This window comes from Protobothrops mucrosquamatus, unplaced genomic scaffold (genome assembly GCF_001527695.2).
Source record: "Protobothrops mucrosquamatus isolate PMUCROS unplaced genomic scaffold, P.Mucros_1.0 scaffold548, whole genome shotgun sequence".
Lineage (NCBI taxonomy): Eukaryota > Metazoa > Chordata > Lepidosauria > Squamata > Viperidae > Protobothrops > Protobothrops mucrosquamatus.
The window spans coordinates 101,299-127,626 of NW_015386852.1; the positions used below are offsets into that span (position 1 = coordinate 101,299).

General features: G+C 37.2%; 1 protein-coding gene across 1 annotated transcript in view; it reads right to left on the reverse strand.

Moving 5' to 3' along the window:
• Nucleotides 1-26,328, reverse strand: part of ZFR (zinc finger RNA binding protein) — a 47,690-nt gene that overhangs the window by 9,450 nt on the left and 11,912 nt on the right. Inside the window, exons 4-15 of the mRNA XM_015817013.1 lie at nt 26,171-26,309; nt 23,874-24,092; nt 22,310-22,557; nt 15,221-15,412; nt 14,811-15,093; nt 13,457-13,650; nt 12,204-12,323; nt 10,926-11,071; nt 10,554-10,716; nt 9,927-10,132; nt 6,146-6,296; nt 2,845-2,986 (exon numbers count right to left, since the gene is read on the reverse strand). Of these exons, the coding sequence (XP_015672499.1) occupies nt 2,845-2,986; nt 6,146-6,296; nt 9,927-10,132; nt 10,554-10,716; nt 10,926-11,071; nt 12,204-12,323; nt 13,457-13,650; nt 14,811-15,093; nt 15,221-15,412; nt 22,310-22,557; nt 23,874-24,092; nt 26,171-26,309 (2,203 nt within the window). The remainder of the gene's footprint in view (nt 1-2,844; nt 2,987-6,145; nt 6,297-9,926; nt 10,133-10,553; nt 10,717-10,925; nt 11,072-12,203; nt 12,324-13,456; nt 13,651-14,810; nt 15,094-15,220; nt 15,413-22,309; nt 22,558-23,873; nt 24,093-26,170; nt 26,310-26,328) is intronic.

The following is a 26,328-nucleotide window of genomic DNA, read 5'->3' on the forward strand; positions in this document are numbered from 1 at the left end:
ATTCTGTCATTTACTGGCTATCCCTATACAAGTGAAGATTGATATCCTTAATCTGAGATTTAAAAGCAAGTGAAAGAAAGCATTAAGATGATAGATACTGTCAAGTGAAAGGCAAAAGATATTTAAAGATAAAATAATCAACTGAGGCCAAAGTCATTATTATTTGGTAAGATATTTTTAAGGTTTATAGCAATGAATAATGTCAATATAGGCAGTTTATTCTATTTAATACAGCTTGTACTTATGACTTCAGTTACTTCAGTTACACTATGTAAATAAGTACAAATAAAGTTTATTAACTATATATGATTAATGTGCAAGAGAAGATATATGATTCAGCTCTATTAAAATTAGTTAACATCTTGCCATTGACCTCAGTGTAAGATAAATAATATCCATCCATAAATCAACTCTGAAACTTGGAGTCATCAGAAGATTCCAAAGCAGCTACAGAAATTGGGAAGACATCTAGGCTGGATATCCATAAAAGCAGCTTTCCTATATGTGGATTTTTGCATCTGTTTTAAGATTCCAAATGGATTAACCCCTTAAACTCTAGTCCTTAATGAATTAAACATTAGCCATCGTTTTTAAGGTGATTGCTTTTCTATATTCTGTATATAAGGGGTTAATCTTCAGTAAGACATGCTGTGTCCACACTATTTCATTATTAAAATGTTAACAGGTAGGTCATGCTCGTTCAGTTCCAGATATGAATTAAGTATTACCCAGTCAACTATTTCAACACTAGTGTGAACACTGCGTAATTCCAGAGAGAAAGACAAGGACAAGAAGGAAAAAAAACAAACCAACACAAAAGTAACAGTAAATGCTAGGACTATGCAACCAAACACCCTCATTGTTCAAATATGGCAGGTGTGACACTGAGCTTTAAAAACCTTGGTCAAAAATCCTTCCGATGTCTTGGTAGCAATCCCTGACAGGATTCAATTGTCTCTGCTAGAAGGCTTTGGATGGGGACTAACAAAGCTACGGATAAAAAAACAAACATAAAAACAGAAATATTTTGCTGAAGAAACGCATTCCACAGCAGCTTCGAGCATTTTTAGTATTATATCCAGAACAAATTCAGTAAAATTTACTGCTGAATGCACAAAACTGCAAAGCAAAATTCCTATATAGTTAACAGTTTTGTGTTACCTTCTCTTTCTTTCATCTCCCCCTTCAGTTTGTAACTGAATAGGATCACACAGAATTAAAGATATCATTTAGCAAACAAGAATACATTAAAGTAAATATTGGACTCTTCCAACAAAGCCTTCCTTGTCACCTGAATTCAACTCCCAAAGCCAGCTAAATTCCATCAACCCTTTTAAGACACCGAGCATTAGCTGGAGTAAAATTTTGCAACAAATAAGCAACAATCTTTACAGTCTTGTTTATTGCAAATCTGCATGTAAGTATCATCATTTAGACATTTCAAACTTTTTTTTTTTTGCATATCTGTTTAAAGCTGCTCAGTGTCTTGAGGAAATTATTCAAAATAAAAGCTTTGCTTTCTTCAAGGTAATACTTTAGCAAGTGAATTAAACTTAGAATAGCAACTGTAATTCAAATCTGGATCAGATAAAAATAGAGCTTTGTTTTCTTTTAAGACAGAGAGCAATATGTGCAGAATTCAAATGCTCTAGTGAAAAAAAACAAAAAAAATGGTGTTATTTTCATAAACAATATTTTGGATGGTAATCTTTATATGCCACGTCTGATTACATTTGCATATAACTATGAAAAATTCAAATCATGGCAATTAGGCAACACTTTTTTCTCATCGAATGAAATGTTTATATTGCATATAAAGCATTCAATTAAAATGTACACTAATGTTCAGCCATTTTTTTTTTTCAAAGAAGCCTTCACATAAAGTTTTCTTAAATTATACTTTTTAAAAGCCTAATGCTATGAATTCATTCTATGGCTGCATGTATGCAAACTATCTCTGGCCCCTATCAAGAATTTTAACACAGCCAACAATGCAACTGTTTTTTATGTTTTATATATTCCTAGACAATATAACTCTGTGAAAATAATTATTTTGCAGATGTAAGAAAAAGAAAATAAAGTTCACTTTATCTGACCCAATATAGAGCCAACACATTGCAGACATTAAATTATCATGCTTGCTGGCTTTAAAACATCTGTAGCTTTCATAGGAAGTGACCCTAAAGCAACACTGCTGGCACAGTAGGACTGCAGAGATTATAAATCCATACTGCTTTTCAAAGCTCCAGTATCTACTTTAACTGATCTCAGGTACCTCTTTATACTATAAACACACTGCATGTGTACTGTTCAGTTAAAATACTCTGATCAACATCAGGAGCTCCATAAATGACACTCTAGATCAAAAATCAACCTCAAAAAACTGGAAAAAAATACACACCTTGCTCCAAGCAAAGTCATAATTGTTTTTAAATTAAAAATAAACTATGCAATTAGACATCAAATACAGCAACCCATATATTAGATAACAAGACTGATCTACAATCAGAGACACAATATGATTTCCTAATGCAATTTCTTTTTACAGAAGAACATTTCTTCATGATGGGCTTGTAATGCTTGCAACAAAATATTTATTTTTCTGAAGATTTTTCCAGTGAAATTAAAAAAATAAATAACCTTTTCCAGAAATCTGAGGTTGTTAACTACAGTAAATAACATAAGAATGAAAGTATTTTTAAAAAAATACACTCTTGCAAAAGTTGCTCATAACTGAATTGAATGTGTATCACATGCCAGCATGTTGCCTTCCAGGACTTAATGCAATCTTAGAACAGCATGAATTCTTAATTAAAATAGAACATCTTTTAACAGATTTCGAACCTCCATCCCTCATGTTCTCTTCCCGAATCACTGGCGATGTCAAAGTTATCGTCACTTGCATTTTTGGTTCCACGCATGAATTCAAAATGATTGCTGCTTCTTGTACAGCACATTTTATTTCATATTTCTCAGGGCTGATTACCTACAGGAAGGAAAAACATTAAAAACTTTTCATCAATTAGAGAAGTACTGTTTTACAGCTATATATTGTATTCTTTTATTTTTGTTTCCCCCCCCCCTTCTTTGATTTACTGCTTGTTTTTATGTTGTAATGCCACTCAGAGTCACATCGTTTGAACGGGACAGTCTTATAAATAATAATCTAGCATAAGATAAAAAAAAACACAATGAACAGCTGGAAAATCCAGTGCTTAGGGAAGAAGTAAGCTGTATTGTATTGTATTATATATGACATAGATACATTCTCACATTGAGTAGTGGGAAAGGTTTGTTGGTTTTTATACTGTAGATACAATAGTTAGTAGTTAATTTTGTAAGCCACCCAGAGTCACCATGTGTGAGTTGGGCAGCCATATAAATGTGTTTAATAAATAATAAAAAAAACCCCATACACACAGACTGTTCTCTGGCTTCAAGTGCACTAGAATTCACTGACTTGAACTCTAAGTTCTGTATAGGATCCAAGTTCCTGTGATGTACAAAACGGTACCACAAACCAGGCCCCTTCAGTTTGTATATTCAGGAGTTGAAATCAGAAAATACTTAGAGAGCTAGAAGAGGATAGTCTGTTGTATTTGTAACATCTGCAATGTTCCCTCTATTATCATCCATCTAAATATATACATACATTTACTATAGTCAAGCCCATACAACTGGGCAAGATCAAGGAAGAAAGAATTATACAGATTTCATTTCCCCAGCATGCTAGTCTGGGGAAAATATTGAAAATCTTGAAAACTCCGAATATTTCCCACTTTCATTTATAGTAAATTTATTACAGGAGAATCTCTTTGAATGATCTAAAATGTTTCTTCTCAGCTTCCTTTCCACCTTGGGCTAAACTGCTATTTACGACATAAGCTGTTAATTGTCTTGCCTGTTATTTCGTGATTATTTACATTGATTCTCTTCTCCATTCCTTTTCCAGGCTCCCAACAACATATTTTATTTATTTATTTGTTTTATATAGCCACCCACCTCACATATGTGACTAGGCAGATAACAAAATAGATAAAAACAAACAGAATACACGATATAAAACAAAAACACATGGCAGCTGAGCTTCACAAGATAACCACCAAGAAAGTCAAGAGATGAAGTCCATCACGCTTCTGAGGTTCCAGGCCAGAGCACAAAACCAAGTTTTTGGGACCTTGCAAAAGGCCAACCAATCTAATCCCATGTAGAATGATATTTCTACATGGGTAGTAGAAAAAGCCCTCCTAGGTCCTGCCAGCCAGCATTCCTTAGCTGACAGCAATTATCTAATTGCCAAGCCTTTAGAAATAAACATTACCAAACTTTTCTGCTCAGAAGAAAAATAACTGAGGGATTCAATAATATATTTGCATGTTATAAAATATATATAGAGGTAGTCTTCGCTTAATGACAGTAATTGGGACTACAATTTTCATATGCAGTAGTGAAATACGTTGTCACGTGACTGCACTGCTTAGTAACTGCAATCCTGGCAGTCCCTGTTACCATCATTAAGTGAAAATTGCTGGTCCTTAAGCAAGTACCTCCTTGCAACTTCCTGCCGGCTTCCAATAACCAAAGGCACTGGGGAAACTAGCAGGAAGTTGGAAGTCCCAAGTTCGCCAACAGTCAAGTAAGTGGTGCACGTGAGAATTTTCAGGACCAGACACAACTGCTGGTGCATGCGCATGTGGTTGCAGCAGCATATGCAAGTGATTTCAGGCCCCAGAGATGGCTGCTGCTGGGTGGGGGAGATTTGCCCGAGCAACTTGCAATCTTCCCTGCCAGCTTCCTATTGACTTTCCTTGTGGGAAGCTGAAACGGAAATCTGCAAATATTGATAACATGACAGCGGGATGCTGCAATCTTTGTAAGTGTGGCTGATTACCAAGCACCCAAATCGCAATAGCAATATCCTTAGAGTTATATTCTGCTTCAAAGTGCTTCACAGCCTACTGGGCCCTCATTTTACCAATCTCGGAAGGATGAAAGGCAGAGACAACCTTGAGCTGATGAGAATTGAACTGCTGGCAGTTGGCAGAATTAGCTTGCAATACTGCATTCTAACCACTGTGCCACCACGGCAATCATGTGATCATAGGTGTGGTATGACGGCCAGAACGTTGAGGACCACTCATTAAGTACCACTTGTCAACATCATCACAATCACGTTTAACAAATGTTCAATTAGCAAGGACTACTTCTACCTTGACTAGAAGCCCTGACACTGTAATACATGCCTTCAATTGTTAAAAAATTCCTGTTTCTCATAATGTTTGCTTATTATCATACTCTCCTTTTTGGATTGACACAATTTGTTCTAACATCTGTTTAATGTAATAAAGTCAATCCATTCCAAATGTAATAATCTACCAGAATAAAAATGAGCTCCATATGAATCCCTATAGAGAGAACTCTTGCTTCCTATCTTCAAAGAAAAAAATATTAATTAATTGGAATATAAATAATGCATATGGTTTTTTGCTTTTTAATCTTGGCCTCCTCCAATTTTACAGCAGAAACACAAACTCATATTTTAAATTCATTTGAAGGTTTATCATGCATTTGCTTCAAATATATACACTGAAACATATTCAGTATATTAAAGATATAATTGTTGATAAAATATGAAGTAACTAATTCCCTTTAATACTCAACTTGGGTACTTATAATCTTATAAACAAATAGCATTACTTCAAAATAAGATACTTATGGATATTAAATTATAAATAACAAAGAAAAACATCTCTCTTTTTCCACGATCTATGGAATGCTGAAGGTAGCACTGGAGATGAGAAGATGGAAAAAAAAGGAGAGGAAAAATTAGTGGCTATTGATCTTCTTAAGACCCTATATATTTATAGTATAATGGAAAAAAGATGATCATTTCAACGTTAAAAATCTTTCCCAAAGTATATGCTGAAAAACAATTTCCAGTTGTCAGGTTCTAGAACTTCGGGTTATTTATATCCTCTAATCCAAATACTACAGATTTTGCTGGATATAGCTTCTTTTTGCTTCTATTTGAAAATTAGCTCACAATTAATTTACCTGCTTTAAAATAAATGAAGGATTTATTTCAATTACTATCAGAATCTTTAATCTTTATAAAACTGCAAACCAAAGTTAACACCATACATACGGCAAGTTGTTTCGGTAGACTTTCACCAATGCGACTCAATAAAGTTTTAGTTGGTTTCTCAGCGCAGAGCAAGACAAGATTGACATTTCGGTCCCCCCGAAGAAGCAAACCTTTAGCCAATACTCCTACTCGTAGGACTCCTTTCAAAGCTCTGTAAAAAAAATTAAGCTTCCATTAGAAGCAAAGTATAACTGATTTTCATTGTCATTCTAGTCTAAGAAAGTATTCATATAGCAACAAAAGTCCAGTGTGTATCATATTCTTGATCAGAGTAAGCAACATTTTTGTATCATATTTTATGTGATATGTTAAGAATCCATATTGTAAAACTGGACATGACAGAAAATAGTGAGCAAGATTAAGATATGTGGGTAGGGATAAAACAGAAAGACACCAATTACTGAATGCATTAAAAATAACTTTAAAATAAAACTTCTGTCTTCAGGAATAGTGTGTCTGATACTTCTAAGAAATCTAAATATAAGGCAGTATAGACCAGTGTTTCTCAACCTCAGCAATTTTAAGATGTGTGGACTTCAACTCCCAGAATTCTCCAGCCAGCATGCTGGCTGAGGAATTCTGGGACTTGAAGTCCACAAATTGTAAAGTTGTTGAGGTTGAGAAACACTGGTATAGACAAAATAGCACTCATATTTTTGCTCCCATGTGCATTTTTTCTTAAAATTGAAGATATTGTTCAGAATCATATATAACAGAGCAAATACAATACATTTTGCCAAGAAATAGCACATTTGCAAAGATAAAGAAATACAATTTAATGTTTCAAAATAATTCTAAAACGTAATCTATTGTGTTAATCCATCTTAAATTGCTATCATCCTAAATATTTAATTTGTCAATTATTGCTTGCTTTCAATTCATTATAATTTTTTTCAATTAATGCTTAAAATATTATTCAATATTTTTGTTTCCAGATAGCATGCTGATGAAATTTAGCCCCATGTGAGCCACAACTCCCTTTTAAAATTATTTGAATTGTTGGATTTTATTATATTGTATAGCAGTAAATTCCATAGTTTAACCATATGTTGTATGAAACAACACCCATTTTTTCTGATGCAAAAAGTTTAACTTTGGAACTAAGAAGAATCAATCAATAAAGAGGTGAATGACAAGGTAGATATTTTTGGCATTGTTCTTCTACATTAGCCTGATGACAAAACATCAAACAAGGAAAAGTATGCCAAATGGTTTTTAGATTGTAAATATCTACTGTACTGCTAAGATAACTTTTTATCTGATCAAGAAGAGAACTGCAGATGAAGGACAGGGAGTTTCTGGAGGTTTATCCAAGAAAAAAATTATTCTACAGTAACTGGAACCAGAATTTCTGTTGCTAAGTGATGAGGTTGTAAAGCATGGTGTCACATGACCGCATTGCTTAGCAACAGCAATCCCACAGTCCCCATTGCTGTTGTAACCCCAGAACCAAGCAGTAAGGGTTAAATAACAGACTGTCACATAAACCAGTCAGGAAGCATGACTAGATGTCCTAATCTCACTAATCCCACCAGGAATTATCCAAAATCAAAGACAAGATACAGAAGGCAGAAAGAAACAATACAATCTACAAAACCAACTGTAACTATTGCAACCAACTCTATGTGGGACTAACATCACATCAGTTAAAAACCAGGATCCATGAACACCGGCTGGCAGCCAAATGCAACAATCCCAAATCCTTAATCTCTACCCACACTGACACCAAACAGCACCAGTTTGATTAGAGCAGTGGTTCTCAACCTTTTTAATGCCGCGACCCCAACCGGTCGTAAGTCGAGGACTAAACCGGTCATAAGTCGAGGACTTTCCCTGCCCAGGAGCGCCGCGCATGCATGGTTCCACCCCCTGCGCCGGCCGAGGCGTAGCTGGCAAGCGGCAGAGACGGAGCAGGCCGACCACCAGCTGGCCCAGCCCAAGGGAGGTAAGGCACCCACTGGAAAAGGGGAAAAAATGGCGGACAAAAAAAATGGTGGACAGCCTTGCTTGGCGACCCCCATGAAATGGTCGATCGACCCCAAATGGGGTCCCGACCCACAGGTTGAGAACCACTGGATTAGAGCAACACAAAAATAATCAGTCATACCACCACCTGCCACGCTCTTGAGTTCATCGAAGCCTGGCACTCCACAAGCAATTCCATCAACAGACACATTGACCTACAACCAGCCTATGAACCCCTCAGAATCCAAATCAACCAGAGACAGCACCAATCCTCAACCAACCCACGCAACCCCTCAACCAGCAGTTCACCTCCCAATGACCCTCACCTGATATAACCTCCCCATCACAAGACCCCCACTGATGATTCACACCTGACCCATCACCTCACTTGACACACCGTTTGACCCATCACAACACTCTCACTTGACACACCCATACCTGACCCATCACAAGACCCATTGACCACACAAAGCCCTTATAAACAGAAGAACACTGACATTGACATCCCCTAAACTACACTGAAGATGTTACCTAGCCTGGTAATGAAATGTTCGGAAACCAACCCACAAGCTCAGAAAATGAATCTTCACCCTCCCCCCTAATCCCACTATTTTGTAGGGTCACATTAACAGAATAAGTCTGAAGGTAACAATTTCCCATTACCACTTTAAACTGCTTGATCAATTAGGGCAGATCCTTCCTAAATTTCTTTCTCTGATCAATAAGCCACTGTGGTTCCTCCATCCAGTCTGATTGTTTCGGAGATAGAATCTGTTCTCCTTTGTCCTCCAAGGTCATCCACACTTTCCATTATACAGGCAGGAGCCCCAGGCAGGTGATTGGGTTGCATGGGTGCTGTGGGTGGGAGGAGTGCTGTGGGCAGGTGCTCGGGAGAGTGGTGTCTGCGTGGGTGGTCAGGGGTACTACAGATAGGCACTCTAGAGCAGGGCTTTTCAACCTTTTCACCCATTGTACCACTTTTAGGATATGGCAACATCCGAGTACCACCAGTCGCCTAGCAAGGTGTCAAAAACTTGATGACCAAAAAAAAAAAAAAGGAAAAAAGTGATAAAGTACAGGTAGTCCTTGACTTACAACAGTTCACTTAGTGACTGTTTGAAGTTACAATGGCACTGAAAAAGTGCCCCCCAAGCCACAGCTGAGCAACACACCTGCCTGCCCACCCGGCGGCGCTCTTCCTCCTGTCCGAGGTTTTCATTGTTGTGAGCATTTCTGTTGAGGATTGGCAGTGGGGGTGGGGTGGGGGGTATTTGGTTTTTATTCCCCCCGTCTGCTGGGTGGTTTCAGCAGGTTTTGGTCACTTCACATGACTCTGGGACATTGTGACCGTCATAAATATGAATCAGTTGCCAAGCATCTGAATGTAAATCACAAGACCCTGGAGATGCTGCCACATTCCAGCTGATTGGCGCTTCTTCAGGGCTCAGCAGAAGCACCAGGATCAGTGCTGAGCTCCAGCTGATCCTGGCGCTTCCACTGAGCTCTGACAGCCCCGAAGCGCCGATCAGCTGGAAAGTGGCACTGATCCCGGCGCTTCTGCTGAGCCCTGACAGCCCTGCAGCTCCAGCCATCTGTTACAAGTGACCCAAGGTCATTGAGAGTCAGTTGGGATTAATAGCAAACAAGAATCCTGATAACAGGCTCCGAATAAGCAGACAGGAATTCAAAACAATGTCGTGATCTCAAGTACAAATGTGGTTCTATTTTGTATTATCTGGCACACACAACATGGCTGATAATAGCTTTCAAAATAAAAGAAATGGGATATAACTAAATGATTAAAAAAAAACCAGACCTGTCTTTATTGCCTTCTTTTTTATCATCTCCTTCCTTTGTCTTGTTTTTCTCATTATCAGTCATGTTATCTGATACAAGTTTCAATGCACGTTCAGTGATAGAAACTATCTTTTGGACTGCCTGGAGTTCCTCCTCAGTTGGATAGATAGCTGCATGTTTGGTCATCACATAACGGTCATCAGAGGAGTCAGGTCGACGCAATGGCTACAAAGAGAAAGGAATTCTTAAATTCAGTTAGTTTCCCAAATGTGCTTTACTACTTTCAAATAGTTGCTATTCATTTCAAATACTGTCTTGCTCTTCAGAAGAACAGATCAAGAAGACTTGTATGGTCTTAAAGTATTTGGCATAAGTGGATTGTATAGCATTCTGATAGCTGCATATACAAGCAATTTAAGTGGTTGCAACAAGCTATTAAACTTCCTTGATATGGTCTCATGAGCCAGAACAAAATACAGTTGAAGTATTACAAAAGCTACACAGCAATGTTTCTTTGCTAAAATAAGCCTTCATGTAACATTTGCTGAAAGGATCTTCCAATAAGAAATAATCCTAAAACAAATGAGGGCAGTTGTACAAAGAGTTGGTATCAAACATGTTAGGTTTTAAGTAAATAAATACTCACAGCTGGTCCCTGTGGCTGTGGTGGCATTCCTGGTCTGACACCAAGTAACCCAAGAGGGCCTGGAGGACCATGAGGATATCCTCCATCAGGTATTCTACGACGATCGTCCCAGTGATGCTGTTCATCTTCCATCCTCCTCCAGTACATGTCTTCCTCATAGCGTCTGAAATATACAAACCAAATCACAGTATATCAACTAGATGTGTGTGTGTGTGTGTGTGTGTGTGTATCTACCTAACTGTGAAGGATTCTTTTCTTTTGAAAAGAGGAGATTCTTATCCATTCAACATGGTCCATGAACATCCACAAGGACCCCTTCACCAAAAAAAGTTCAACTGAGTATGAATCATGACAATCTAGCTGGCGTATTACCTCATTTCCATTCTCCACCGTTCTTCTTCTTCACGCCTTCTCCAATATTCTTCTTTCTGCATTTGCTTTCTCATCTTTTCTTCTTGTATCTTCCTTGCCCGGATGCTAGGCTTCACTTCTACTTGTAAGTCTGGGTTTACTTTTTTCTGTTTTAAATGTGAAGATTTTGAATACATTTATGTAAGATTATTTTGTTTTTGTACATAGAGCAATAGATATCATTCAATATGGTATACCATCCTACCTATTTTTGTGGCTTTAGAATAAAAAAATAAGCTTGTTCTAAATACTCCTTATTCTATATAGTGCAACATGCCATTATTTTGAATGTATTCCATTAGAATAATCCCACTCAAAATATTCTAATGGGACTGTTTTGTTTTAAGCATATATGAAAAATTTTGTTATTATTTTGTTGTAAGTATGCTCTAGAATGAAAAGCTTATATATTACAAATATAAATCTTTCTAAGAAATTAGCAATAAAGAATTTTACTTTCATATTATATTGACATTCTGAAGCATGATACAAAAATGCTTAGTATTATTTTCAAATGAATTACATTTCATAATTAAATAACTTCTTGTAGATCAGTGGTTCTCAACCTTTTTAATGCCGCGACCCCAACCAGTCGTAAGTCGAAAACTAAACCGGTCGTAAGTTGAGGACTAAACCGGTCGTAAGTCAAGGACTACCCAACCGTTCGTAAGTCGAGGACTTTCCCTGCCCGGGAGCGCCGCGCATGCGTGGTTCCGCTCCCTGCGCCGGCCGAGGTGTAGCTGGCAAGCGGCAGAGACGGAGCAGGCTGACCACCAGCTGGCCCAGCCCAAGGGAGGTAAGGCACCCGCCGGAAAAGAGGGAAAAAATGGCGGACAAAAAAAATGGCAGATAAAAAAATGGCGGACAGGCTTGCTTGGCGACCCCCGTGAAATGGTCGATCGACCCCAAATGGGGTCCCGACCCACAGGTTGAGAACCACTGTTGTAGATGCTGCCCATCCTCCTCTTTCAGAACTATCAATATCTCACTGTAATAGTCTTCATTTGTTAAAAAGTAAAAATTGAACATGCATCAGTTTGTAATGACAGCAAGTATTCTAAACAAAGAATGCTGTTTCAAATTGCTGATTCTAAATTCTATTTGTATGAAGTCTTACAATATGCGGCAAAAATCTTTTCAATAAACATGCATATGTACTGAAAACAATACATTATTTAAGACATCTACAATTCCTATATTTATTTCTAAGCTCCATAACAGACAAGAACAGACTTTCACCTTATATTGTAACCGATGCCGCCTTCCTTTTAAGTGCATCTCCTTAGCATTAGGATCATTAAAGCTACATTCACAAAGCTTGCAATGGAAACGAATCACTTTTCCCTCATCATTACGAACCTTTGCAACAAAGAAAATGCAGTTATCAGTTATAGCTACTTCTTATCATGTGATAACAAGCCTGAATCAAACATTTTCAAGGTAACAACTGAGCTCAAGGACCCCCCTACCAGCTCAGAAGGGAGAAATCTGTCAACACAAAACTATCTTCCTCTGCAAAAACAAAAGCATTTCTACTTTTTTTATCAGTCTGTTTAATAATATACATCAATCTCCAGTCTACTGAATGATATAGACCCAGTAGCACTTTCCAGGTAAGGGAATTTGACTCCTCTAAGATATGTTATAGATTTTGTTGCTTTTAAAGGTGGAATTCAATGTAAATTATTTAGAGTCATCCTTTCAAGTTAAATAGAAATAACACAATTCAGTTGTTGTTTTGTTCCTGTCAACAGAGGCACCATGACTTATGTTAACCTATTTCTGCCAATACATGTTTGAAATGATGGCAGTTATCATTTAGGAAACATAAATGGTAAGCTAGTCTCTTTTTCCACTCTCAATGATAGTTAATATTTACTTATACTAGACCAGGGGTAGGCAACCTTGGCTCTTTTATGACTCGTGGACTTCAATTCCCAGAATTCCTGAGCGAGTTGAAGTCCATGAGTCACAAAAGAGCCAAGGTTCCCTACCCCTGTACTAGACAGACACAAATGCAGCAGTAATATTTCTGACACATTAATGTAAAATGCAACTATTATCACAAATTTGAACAATGATACAAAAATATTACTGTATCAGCACTGTACAATTTAAGAACAAGTATCTATTACTAGACTCTCTAATATTGCGCCATTTTTCAATTTTAAGTAAAAAACTCTTACCATATACCAATACGTGTTGCCTTGCATCTGAATTCTGATTATTCAGTTTTGAAGAATGATCCATATCTTAAGCAAATCTTAAATTGCTAAGATAAGGATGCAATTATTCTCCTTTTCTCAAATGCCAAACAGCATTGCAACTAATTTTTATGAAACTAGATCCGAATAATTAGGTGACATTTAATTAACCATCAATAAATACTATGATTCTGTAATTTCAATTCTGCAAATTTTAATACATTTCTGTGTTTAGTTTATGCTACGTGATACATCTGGATTTAATCAATATAGTTTTCACAATATTACCTCTTCCACATAGTCATGACCAACAGGTTGGACCTCGCTTTGCAAAGCAGCAAGAGCTGTAGAAGTTACAGCTTCAGCAGAGATATCTGCTTTAGATTCCTGCATTTGTACTGCGGCAACAGGGGTACTCTTGATATTTTCTACAGCTTTCATGTCATCCATTTTACTTCCTGTTGTCTGTAATTTATTGCCACCTAATATGAAATAGTATAAAAGGAAAATGACCATCGCCTACAATAATCCTTCCCATAGTGCTTGTTTGGTTGGGTTGCCCTGCAACTTAGAAACTTACATTTTGATTGTTCATTCTTAACTAGATTTTGCTTTTATATATTTATTGTAAAATCATTTGGAGACTAATAAATGAGGATATTTTAAAAATACAATACAATACAATAAATAAATAAAAGAGTTGCCAAACATCATTTATATCTTTGTCAACTCCTGAAAATCTGCTGCCCTAATGATACGCATTGAAGGCCATTACTCTGGAATCTCTTTTCCTGGCTGAGGGTTACAACACAGTTCTCATAAATTCTATGGATTGAACAGCCTTCTGGAACTTGGTGTCCTCCAAATGTATAGCTTTATAAAATTCTCAGCAATAGCCACGTTGGCTGTGGAATTTTGGGGAAATCTATAAATAGGAGATATAGATGAATAATTCAACCACAAACAGTTCTACGGGGTTCTATCAGGACCCTGGAGAGTTCACTGTAGAGACTGGATCAACTCTCAAGAACAGTTATGAAGAGAACCAAGTGATCTGTAAGCTCCATTGGTAATTACAAATTCTAAACTTAACAAGCCTGTAGAATTTAGAAAGTAAAGCTGAGACTCCTACATAGTTAAGACGCTTTAGAAGTTTTAGAAAGGTCAACTTCTAAGGCTAAATTATTAAATCTGGCATTTAATTAACATTTCCCTCTACACTTAATTAGCAATTTTGAAAATTATTTATAAAGATTTCTGGAAAAGGCATGGAATGGAAAATATCTGCTCAATTAAAGAACCTCATTCAAAAATCTAATCGCTAGCAGACAAAAACATAAAAGATCTGTCTGCCTGTTCAATCATGTCCGATTCTCAGAGACTACCTGGATAAGTCCCTGCAGCTTTCTTGGTATTGTTTTTCAGAAGCAGTTTGCCACTGTGATTAACCCAAGGTTACCTTAGGCTTTGTGCCTCAGGTGGGACTAGAACTCATGATCTCCCAGTTTGTAGCCTGGTGCCTTAACCCCACTACACCAAACTGGCTCTCATATAACGTATACTGAAATTTTATAGTTATATATAAATGAATTTATGGTCTTAATATTTTTATAAATTTAACAATCAAGATCTCTATACTTGCCAACAAAGTTAATTTTGGGTGTAGATATCTTTTTTACAGCAATGTTAGTTGGAACTATTGTAGTTTTGTTGTTTGATGTTGTACTAAGTAGCACATTGGCAGAAGGAGTAAGAATTTTTACTGCCAAAGATGTAACAGAAGAATTCACAGTGCTGCTGCTACTTGAGATATTTGAAGACACAGCTGCTGGCTTAGAAGATGACGTTGCTGATGTAGCCTGGGTGACAACATTTGGTTCAGTTGAAGGAATGGGTTTGCCAAGTTTAGTATGCAGCTTAACCACCTAGAACCATTAATAAAAGAAGTTTATTTTAACAGGAATGATAAACATGCATGTAGATTTATAATTGCTAAATATTCAAAATAACTTTAAAAGTCCATAAAAAGAATTAAGAAGGGGAAAGGCCTACTTTTTGGTGTTTAGCTCCGCGAATATGAGCAGCATAAGCATCAGCTCCGGTGCAGGACACATCACACAGCTCACAACGCAACTGGTTCTGAGTCCCACGAGAAGAAGCACTGTTACTGGTGGTGTTCTGAGATACTTTCAATGCTGCTTCTTTTTTTTTATGCTTCTGTCCCTCCAAATGTTCTTTATAAGTCTAAAATAGAAAACAAAAGAGATTAATACATTTGTTATATTATTCCAAGTTTTATGTAAACAAGATGAGGCAATTCTTAGGTTTGCTTTTGAGAGGGTACAGAATTTATAGTATTATGTCATGATTTTAATGTCTAAACTTGTTGAAATGTTCTAAAAAAATTGTTATTGTTCATTGTTCATGTTTGGCTTAGCAGTATAGATAATTTAAAAGCAGGAATTTACATCTTATAGCAGATAATCACCCAATCACTTAAGCTGGCAAAAATTGTTATTTTGAGAATGTACCTATCCTAACCTTCAGAATGACAAAATTTGACTCTGAATAGCATATATTTGAATGTAGTAAAACAGGTTACTCAATATTTTTGTATTGTTATATACATAGACACAAAAGTCACTTTGACGTAGCAACCGCAGTAAGCTAGAAACCAGGAAACTGTAAGTACTAGTTCCATCTTAAGCATAAAGCCAGCTGGGTGCCCTTGGGCCAGGAGGGCAAACCAGTTCTGAAAAACCTTGCCAAGAAAAAACCGCAGAGGTTTGTCCAAGAATCAGACATGGCTAATATGGAAATTATACACACACACACGTATCTTATGAGAATATTGAAAGACTCCTGTGCCTACTTTGCGCGAATACTTGGATGGGCTTGGATACTTGTCTACTATAGAAAAAGAACCATCATGCAAATTCCAGTCTTCCAATTCCTTATTGTGGAAGAGGGCATCTGAAGGTAAGATATACCAGAATAATGGCACTAGAAAGCATCCATTCAATTAGCATCCCTGAAAATCGACTGACTACAGGCCTATGGAAAGAAAATCTCTGTCCAAAATTACACCCTTCCCAAATGATATGAAATTATTTTTCTATCTGTTGATTAGGAACACAAGATGTTGTAAAGTCTGCAGGCAGGTTCAGATGGCTCTCCTTCTGTTCTGGGGGGGGGGGGGGGAGGAAGCTTATCAGTAGATTGATCAACCAAGCATAAATATGCATTAGATGTGAAATGGGCAAATTTGTGAATACTTAGGCAGTTTACAATACACTGAAGGGGAAGAGCCATGCTTTGGTAACAGGCTCACAGAAATTTTCTGAGTGGCATATATATGGATATGGGTGGAAGTAGTTCTCTGGCAGATTTACAGATACCAGGCAATTCTCTCTTTGATGGCATTCCACAATGAATTTATAATTTCATGAATATAAAATTTTCATGAAAACTTGGTCTGTGTCATAACAATTTGTTGTTCTTCTGGGCAAGGACAATTGGTAGAAATCAGAATATTTGTTTGTAGGTGGCATGGTTCAGTTGTTGTAATTTGGAGCACACGCTGTATGTGGAAGTTTCCTTTGTTTACTTGATCTCTAGAGACAAAAAGGACAAAGCATGGAAAACATGATGCGAGATCTATAGTACCATTAGGCTCAGGTTTCCTATGCATTACTGATAAAACCTTTCTCTTGATTTCCGTTTCCATTAGATATACTCCCATGGCTCTTTAAGCAGGTTCTTCCCTTTAAACAAGCCTGCGGTCAGAAGTGGAGTGCGTATTTCAGGGTGTTTTTTTTTTAGATAAAGTTATGTCTTGGTTGCAATATCCAAAGACACTGTTCTAGCAAGAAATTAGAGACAATTTAGACTGACATCTGCTATAAAGAACACAACTTTGGCTACTTTATTTACCTTATCTTGCTTCCTTCAGTTCTGAACCATAAACTAGAGAAGCTGGTTTGATTACAATATAGTGGTTACAAACTAAGAAAACAGACAGAAAAGAAGATGATAACTAAGCTTCAAGAGGGGAATAAGACCTACATGGACAACAGAAACATTCAAAGACTTTTTTGGAATTAATATACCAATTTATATAAAGAACAAGAAATCTCTTTAGATGCAATAGAGGAGTATATAACAACTAAAAATGTTCCTCAACTGTCGGAAAACTACAAGCAAATTTTGAATAGTCCAATAACAACTTTTGAAATAATAGAAGCAATTAAAAGAGCTGAAACAGGATGGCCTACCGAGCGGATTCTATAAAATTTTCGAAGATCAACTACTTCTTCCGATGAAGGACTTAATGAAGTCCATCTTACAGGGGAACCCTATACCAGACTCTTGGAAAGATGCCTACATTTCTTTAATACTGGATTTAACTTCTGTGAAGAACTACAGGCCAATTTCTCGCCTTAATGACTATAAACTCTTTACATTTATTTTTAGCTGAAAGTCTTAAAAAGGTTTTACAGGATTATATACATAAGGACCAGAGTGGTTTCCTATCTAAAAGACAACTAAAAGATAATGTAAGTAATTCTGAATATAATTGAATATTTACAACAACATAGTGACAAACAGATTACATTAGTCTTTCTGGATGCAGAAAAAGCTTTTGACAACTTTAAACTTTATGTTTAAAGTAGTGGAAAAAATGGATTTTGGATTGGGCTTTATACAGGGTCTGAAGTACATCTATACACTCCAGAAAGCTTGAATCCTAGTGAATGGAGATTTTACAAAACCAGGTGAACTCAAGAAGGGAATAAGGGATGTACTTTATCCCCTTTATTATTTATTCTAGTGCTGGAACTATTAAATAGAGCTATTAGATAGGATAATAGAGCAATAGGACCACAAATTAAAGTGCATAATTACAAATTATGTGCATTTGTCAACAATTTGGTATTGATTGTGCAAGTCCTGTTAGAGAACATTGAACATATTATGAGGAAGATTGAAATGTTTGGAGAACTGGCGGGTTTATTAATAAATAAATCAAAGATGACAAAGATGACAAAGATGACATAAAGATAGAAGATCAGAAGAAATTGGAATTTAAGACTGGTTTTAAAGTTGTGAAAAAGGTTCAGTGCTTGGGGTTGACTCTCACTGAGGAAAATTTTAAGCTTTACAAAAATAATTATGGTAAAATATGAAGGACCGAAAATTGGATTTGGCAAAAATTAGATTTGTCATTAATGGGAAAAATCTCAGTAATTAAAATGAATGTACTACCTAGAATGTTATTTTTATTTCAGACTATACCAATATTGATTAGCGATTCCACTTTCAAATAGTGTAAGAAAGATATATATTGGCAAAATAAAAAAGCAAGAATTAAAAAGCTGCTACAAGATTCTAAAGATAGAGGATATCTGGGTTTGCCGGATCTTAGATTATATTATGATGCTTATTATGTGGTATGGTTAAAAGATTGGATAACTTTAAAAAGTTAAAGGCTTTTAAAAGTTGAGGCTGTTAGACCTCAAAGGTTTTGATTTGAGAGTTGGTGGCACGCCTATCTGTGGTATGACAAAGTAAAAGTTAACCCTGGTTTTAAGATTCATTCTATTAGGCAATCGATTGCACGTGTATGGTGGAAGTATAAAAGATTAGCTGATAAAGCGCCATTTTGGCTATCACCTCATGAAGTGCTACATAGAACAGAGATGATTCAGAATGTAAATAAATGACATATCAAGACTTATTGATATTTGAAAAAGAGGGATTTAAGATAAAGAGAACAACTAGTAAGTGAAGGATTTGCTTGTGATTGGTTTAATTATTATATAATTTTTGAAAGATTTAAATTTGATAAAAAATGTTTTCACAGGAACTAAATCTGAATTGGACATTAATTTATCTTCTGGAGATGACCACTTGTTTTCTAAAGTATATAAAATGCTATTTAAGATGAACCTAGAAGATGAATACATCAAAGAGTGTATGGTAAAATGGGCAAAACAAGTTTGGGTATAATACAATGCTAGATAAATGGGAGAATGTATAGACAAATGGACTAAAATTCACATTAAATTATATTTTGAAAGAAAACTTTTACAAAATGATGTACTTGATCCCAGATAGACTAGCAAAAATGTATAAAGGGATTTCTAGTGAGTGCTGGAAATGTAGTCAAAATGCAGGTTCATTTTATCATATATGGTGGTCTTGAAAATATGTGAAAACATACTGGATAAACATAACAATGACAATGCAAAAATATTTAAGATACCAATATTAATGAAACCTGAAGCTTTACTTTTAGGTATGATGGACAAGCCAATCGAAAAACAATTTGAGGTGCTATTCCTTCACATGGTGACGGCTGCGAGGATTGTACTTGCCAAAAACTGGAAAGAAAAAGAGATGCCGACTGTTGAAGAATGGACTTTGAAATTGACTGAACTAGCAGAAATGGCGAAATTAACCGCTTTGATTAGAGATAATGGACTAGACAGCTTTATAAGAGACTGGAAATGGTTTGTAGACTTTTTATGAGCTAAATATAATAACAGATGGTTAACAGAGGGTTTTGAAGATTAGTATGTTTAGCTCAACCTGTTGACTCCTTTTTCTTCTTTCTTTTTTATTTATATATTTGTAAAAGGGGAGGAAAGTTTACTGTTTTTTTTTCTTTTCTTTCAGCACCCATGGTAGATCCTACATGTTAAATTTAATTGACCGTTTTCTTTTTTTTTGTACACTATTTTTTTCTTTGTTGTTCTTGTTAGAGTTGAACGTATGCTTTTGTTTTGTTTCATATGTTTTGTGTTTTATTCTCTGTGATAAAACAATAAAAACAATATAGTGGTTAAAAAGTCTATGAACCCATCAAAACTATAATCCTGCAGTACTTTGCCATGCAATGAGATCAGAGCTTAATCTAAGTTTTAATAACAGATTCTGATGAAACAAAGCATTCCAGAACAGTGTGCATTGTGTTCTGTATTTCAATGAGTGCCATGGTGTAGATCAGCGTTCCCCAACCTTTCTGGGTTGACAGCCTGGCGCAGAGGGGGAGGAGGGGATGGTTTTGTGTGAGGGGCAGGTGCGTACGCACACAGTTTCATTCATGTGAGTGGTGGGCGCATGTGTCCACCACTCACGACTGGGACTGCAAGCACCAGCGCCCAGTGTGAGCGTGAGTGGGGCTGTGAGCGATAGCGCCTGCCGTTCGCACGCACACTCTCCCATTGCTGGTGCGGCCCAGTTCCAAATGGGGACCCCTGGTGCAGATGGAGCAAGCCTAATGAAGTTGTCAGATTCCGAGCAATGCCTTTGAATACAATTACTATTTGTACTAAAGAGAAACATTGTAATTTATTGTAACTGAAAGAGCCCTGAAGACTGTGACTTCTTAAAGCTCCTTAAATACTTCTAATACAGGTAATCCCCCAGATATGAGCATTTATTTAGCAATATTTCACAAAAATGAGGTTATTCAGAAAGAGTACTTACATTAAAAATTCAAAATTGCGATCAAAAGCAGGCCTCTGTAGCCATGTGACTTGGATTCAGTCTCGGCTGCTGTGGCAGCCATTTTTACTCTGTGACTTGCCTGGGCCAGTTCAGGCCTACGAGAACTTGGAAGTGTTTTTTTTTTGTATGTGTGTGTGTGTGTGTGTGTGTGTGTGTGTGTGTGTGCCTGGTCACATGGCCAAGCAAGATTTTTGCAGCCGGCAGGACCGTTTGTTTTTGTTTTCCTGGAGCTGCGTGTGGAAGATCTGCTGCTTGCTGGGCTTAAGGACTGGGCTTGTAGAGGGCTAGAATTACTTCTGTAAGTATTTTAAAATATTCTTTTTTGTTACTCTATAGTACTGTACTGTATTGTTTGTAATTACTTTGGGAATTGCTCTGCTTTTTATTGTTTTGTAAGTACAGTATTTTGCAAGATTGATTGTTTGCATTTGCCTGAAACTTATAGCGCGTGGCTGCTGCTGCTCCTTTCCCTAACATAGACCCATCAGAGATTCTCCTAACACAGTGGTTCTCAACCTTTTTAATGCCGCGACCCCAACCGGTCATACGTCGAGGACTAAACTGGTCGTAAGTCGAGGACTTTCCCTGCCCGGGAGCGCCGCGCATGCGTGGTTCCTCCCCCTGCGCCAGCCGAGGCGTAGCTGGCAAGGGCAGATGGAGCAGGCCGACCACCAGCTGGCCCAGCCCAAGGGAGGTAAGGCACCCGCCAGAAAAGGGGGAAAAATGGTGGACAAAAAAAAATGGCGGACAGCCTTGCTTGGCGACCCCCATGAAATGGTCGATCGACCCCAAATGGGGTCCCGACCCACAGGTTGAGAACCACTGTCCTAACACTTACTGGAAGGAAATTCCCCCCACCCCTCCCCGCATTTTGGATTTTGGCTGGAGAGGCTTGTCCTGATAAGGAGCATTTTTTTTTAAAGGTTTTAAATTTAAATTACCTCCAGAAGTTGTGGGTGTTCTCTCACTGGAGGCTTTTAAGAAGAGTCTGGATAGGCATTTATCAGAAATACAGTACAGTACTCTTGTGAGAGCAGTGGGTTAGACTAGATGACCTCAAGGTCCCCTCCATCTCAGTTACTGTTGCACGCCAACAGTTTTGTAAACTCCACTCCCATCTCTCTCTGCATGCCTGGCTGGAGATGCTTACGCTATGGCCGGCAAGTGTTTGTGTGGTTGTTTTAAAGCAATCGGAGATTTCTGCAAACTGGAGACGCTTAAGCTAATTACTTTAGTGGCAGCTGCAATGGTAGAGTTCTCCACCCCCCTCTGAAGAAGCTTGAGCTACCTAGCAACAAATGCCTACTGCCTACTTGGGAGCAGTTTACAAGTACTGTAGTTACTGAAACTGGAAACAGCTGATTTGCAGCTGGAAACAAACAGCCTGCAGCAGCGGCAGGAAAAGTCTCCCATTTCAGGCAGCCATCGGAGGAAATAGTAAATCAAATCTTCATTCATTTAACGACCCATTTGACTCAATTAATGAGTTTGATTTTAAAATGTTGTAATATTGAGTTTAATTCATTTGACGATTACGAGCCTAATGGGCAGGCTCTATTAGGCTCGTACCTCGGGGACTACACCTGTATAGATATTGTTTCATTTAAAGTTCAGTGAAAAGAATATTACCTGTGGTCCAGCACAGCTGATTTTACAAACATCACAATAGTGGATCTGCGGTGGTTTAGGAGGCTGTTTTGGTTTCAGTTGTTTATTTTGGAATGGTGCCTTTTTAGTAAAGGTGGTCCCTGTCCAGGCAGCTGTTGCAGCGGCAGCAGCTGCCGCCGCCGCTACTTGTTTTTGCTGCTGCTGTTGCTGTTGATAGTAAGATGATGCAGCTGAATACACTGCAGCTTCATAACCTGAATAGGATGTACCTTTAAACAACAGAAAATTCAGGTCACATTTATGAGGGATACAACCCACAATTCATCTTTTAAGGAGAGTTTCAGCATTAACATAGCATTTGTTAAGAAAGGTTTCATCTTTAAAAGAGAATTTCAACATTAATATAGTACACAAAAAGTTGGTAATTTATCAAATTTGTAAGCCAACTGACTCTCAATGACCTTGGGTCACTCATAACAACTAAGACAAGGGGAATAACTATTAAAAAAAGTAAAAGATGGTATGACTGACAGACTGGTTAGGAAAGACACAAAGTGTCTTTACTCTCCCTTGTCAAAAACCTGGATGAAGAGCCACATCTTCAAGGCTCTTCAAACAATACAGGGTGGGGACCATCCAGGTTTCTAGGAGAACCTCATTTCACAGAAAAATCATTGCTACAGTGAAGTTTAATTTCATAGTTATACAAAATTAAACTTCATTTCAATCTATATAGGCAAGCTACTTTATCTCAGTGCAAAGAGGAGTGACTTGCAATTTTTAAAATCAATTCATTATAATACCAAATCAATAACATCTATAACATAAAAGCATCCATAGCATCAGTTGCTGAACATCTTCCAAATATATAGACTTTATTTCTTGGAATTCTGCAGACATTTCTGAGAAAACTGAATTGTCTACTCAAGCACAATTTACTTATGCTCTGAGATAGGATGGGAAGGGGTAACGCTGAAGGATTAAAGATTAAGATTTTTGGTTCCATCCATATATTAACCTCCTATTATCCTGTTTTAACACTATTTCATTTAGGATTCACTACAGTACCAAATAATTCCACAAAGCCCATCTCTCTATTGAATTTATAATGATGAAATTTAAATAATATGAGTTAATTGGCCATGTTAAGACAATCTAATTTGCTTCGTTCTGATGATTTATGTAACAATTTACACCTTATAATATATTGAATATATTATATTTATCTAAGACATTTTTTATCATTATGTGTACCACTATAATTTTTAATAGATACACATGTCATATCTGCTATGGATTAAACTAAGGCAATCTGAAATTGGCTTCTTGTTTTCACCAAGTCATATCAGGGCCAAAACTAATCTAAAAGCTGCAATCCCATAACTATCTCAAAGGAGGCCCTGACACAATCCAACTCACCTCTTAGTAAATATGCACAAGATTAAGCTGCACACCATGTAATTTGAATGTAAAATCTAGTTTTTCTACTAAAGTCAGATATGTCAATGCAATATTTTTATAACTCTGACTTCTCCCTTATATACACCTTACACATCATTTCTGTCCTGTTTTAAGTATTACTCACCGGAATATGTAACTGCTGTTGTACTATACGTGGCACTTTGGGTATATGAGGGAACCACAGTCGCTGCAGCAGCAACAGGTTGCACAGTGGAAGATACCGGATATATAGAGAACGTAGTAGTAGCTGGACTTGGAGTGGCTGGCTTTATGGCTGTTACCTGTCGAGTTTGCTGGGCTTGAGTGTACTGAGTAGCTCCTTGGCTGTAACCAGCCTTTGGAGCTAGATAAGAGCAGGAAAAAATTACGCATTAAAATCAAGAATTCTCTCCAAGCTGTAATTTTATGAAGCAATTTCCTTTTTTCTTTATCTTATTACTAATATAAAAATAAAAGTACAAATCCTAACCTATCTTTAGGTTCCATAAATATGTATTTTATAACATTTTAATTTAATAGCATACCTTCAAAGTAGTACAGGCACAATTGCAGAAAAAGCTGATGTCCTGTGGTTTAAGTTTGTATGGCTGAAGATTTTATTGTACTTATCAATCAGATCCCAAATGTTCAAGAGAACAATATAAAGTTTTTAACTAGTACTTTTTAATATATCTTACTTAATAGTCAACCTATTTGCAATAACATTTTGTTTAGCAAAGCATATAATTTGATTAATTATACTGATTTAAGGTTAGATGACATACTAGTTATATTAATAAACTTGAAACCTAATGAAAATTATCAGCACAGGACTACACCAATGAACTGATCTGCTAAAAAGACTGAATGAAATATTTTAGTCACAGCATATTTTAAATTCACTCAGGTATCAATTAAGACAGTGGTGGCGAACCTATGGCACGGGTGCCAGAGGCGGCACTCAGAGCCCTATCGGTGGGCACGCGCGCCATCGCCCCAGTCCCAGGCCTTCAGCTGGGTTTTATAAAACCTTTTCACTTTAGGCCTCCGCCGCCGTGGGCAAAAAAAATAGGTTCAATCAATCAGTCAATTTCAACTTCTCACGGGGAAAAAAAAGATCTCACAAAGTTGGAATTGATTGAACTTTTTAGTCCCACCCAGTCTGACGTTACCACCGCAGCCACGCCCACCCAATGGGCCACACCCATCCAATTGGCCACACCCACCCGGCACCTGACGATGCATAAGTGGGTTTTGGGTTGCAGTTTGGGCACTCGGTCTCTAAAAGGTTCGCCATCACTGAATTAAGAGATTGCTAACTATTCATCCCCAAAACATGAACATATGAATACATATACACTCTTCGGGGTATGCACTCTGCTTAAGAAAGCTACAAACTTCCTTTGGGCACTAGGAGAGTGTTAAGTGTTTTAATTAGACAATATTTAAATATTTCTTCTTAACTAATTTTAATTTTGTAATTGTTATTGGTGTATTTTTAATCGATTGTCAGCCGCCCTGAGTCCGCAAGGAGAAGGGCGGGATATAAATTCAATAAATAATAAATAATAATAAAATAATAATAAGTAAGCCCATTTCTAAAGAAGGATGATAGCATATTGATTATCATCCTTCTAATTTGTATTTCTCCTTTGATATGTATTTTTAGTGATTGTTTTTATTTTGTTTGTACATGGCTCAGTCATCATGAGCTATATGGCTATACAAGTTGAAGAAATAAATGAAGTAATAACCGAACCACTAAAACTACTATTATTAGAGCCATGGTGGAGCAGTGGTTAGAATGCAGTACTGCAGGCTAATTCTGCCATTGCCAACAGTTTGATTCTCATTGATTCAACATTGAATCAGCCTTCCATCCTTCTGAGATTGGTAAAATGAGGACCTAGATTGATGGGGGCAATATGCTAACTCTGTACACCACTTAGGGAAGACTGGAAAGCACTGTGAAGTCTAAGTGATATTGCTATTAAATTACATTTGTTAAAGCTACCCAATTCCCCAAAACTAAGTGCTTACACAATATCAAATATATAATTAAAATATAGCTAAAAATATAACAAAAGCAAGCATAACTACCCAGAAAAGCCAACAATACAATATTAAAAATGAGAAAGGCTTCACAAGTGCCTTAACTCCAGACCTGTGACCAAGCAGGTTAAGGAAGGAATTAGACTCATTCCCAAATCCCTGCAATAAACTATTACTTGGTTTTGAGAATGTTTAGACCAGCGGTGTCAAACTGTGGGCCTGCGGGCCATATGTGTCATCCAAAAGCCGCGCCCACCCCATTGCCGGCAATGGCAAAACTGTCACGATACGTCTCGCGATGTCACGTGACATTGCGAGTGTGACATGTCTGGTTTAGACTTTTTAAAACTATAAGATAAAGACAAAAGGATTTGAAAGTATGAAACTCACCTGTTTGATAGTATGATTCAGCCACAGAAGGCTGTGGTTGGGCAGCAGCTGCCACTGCAGTTGCAGTTGGCTGCTGATAATATTGCTTGCTGTCATAAGCTACAGCTGGAGCAGTAGATCTAACATAGGAATAGGAGTCCTGAAGAAATACATGGGGA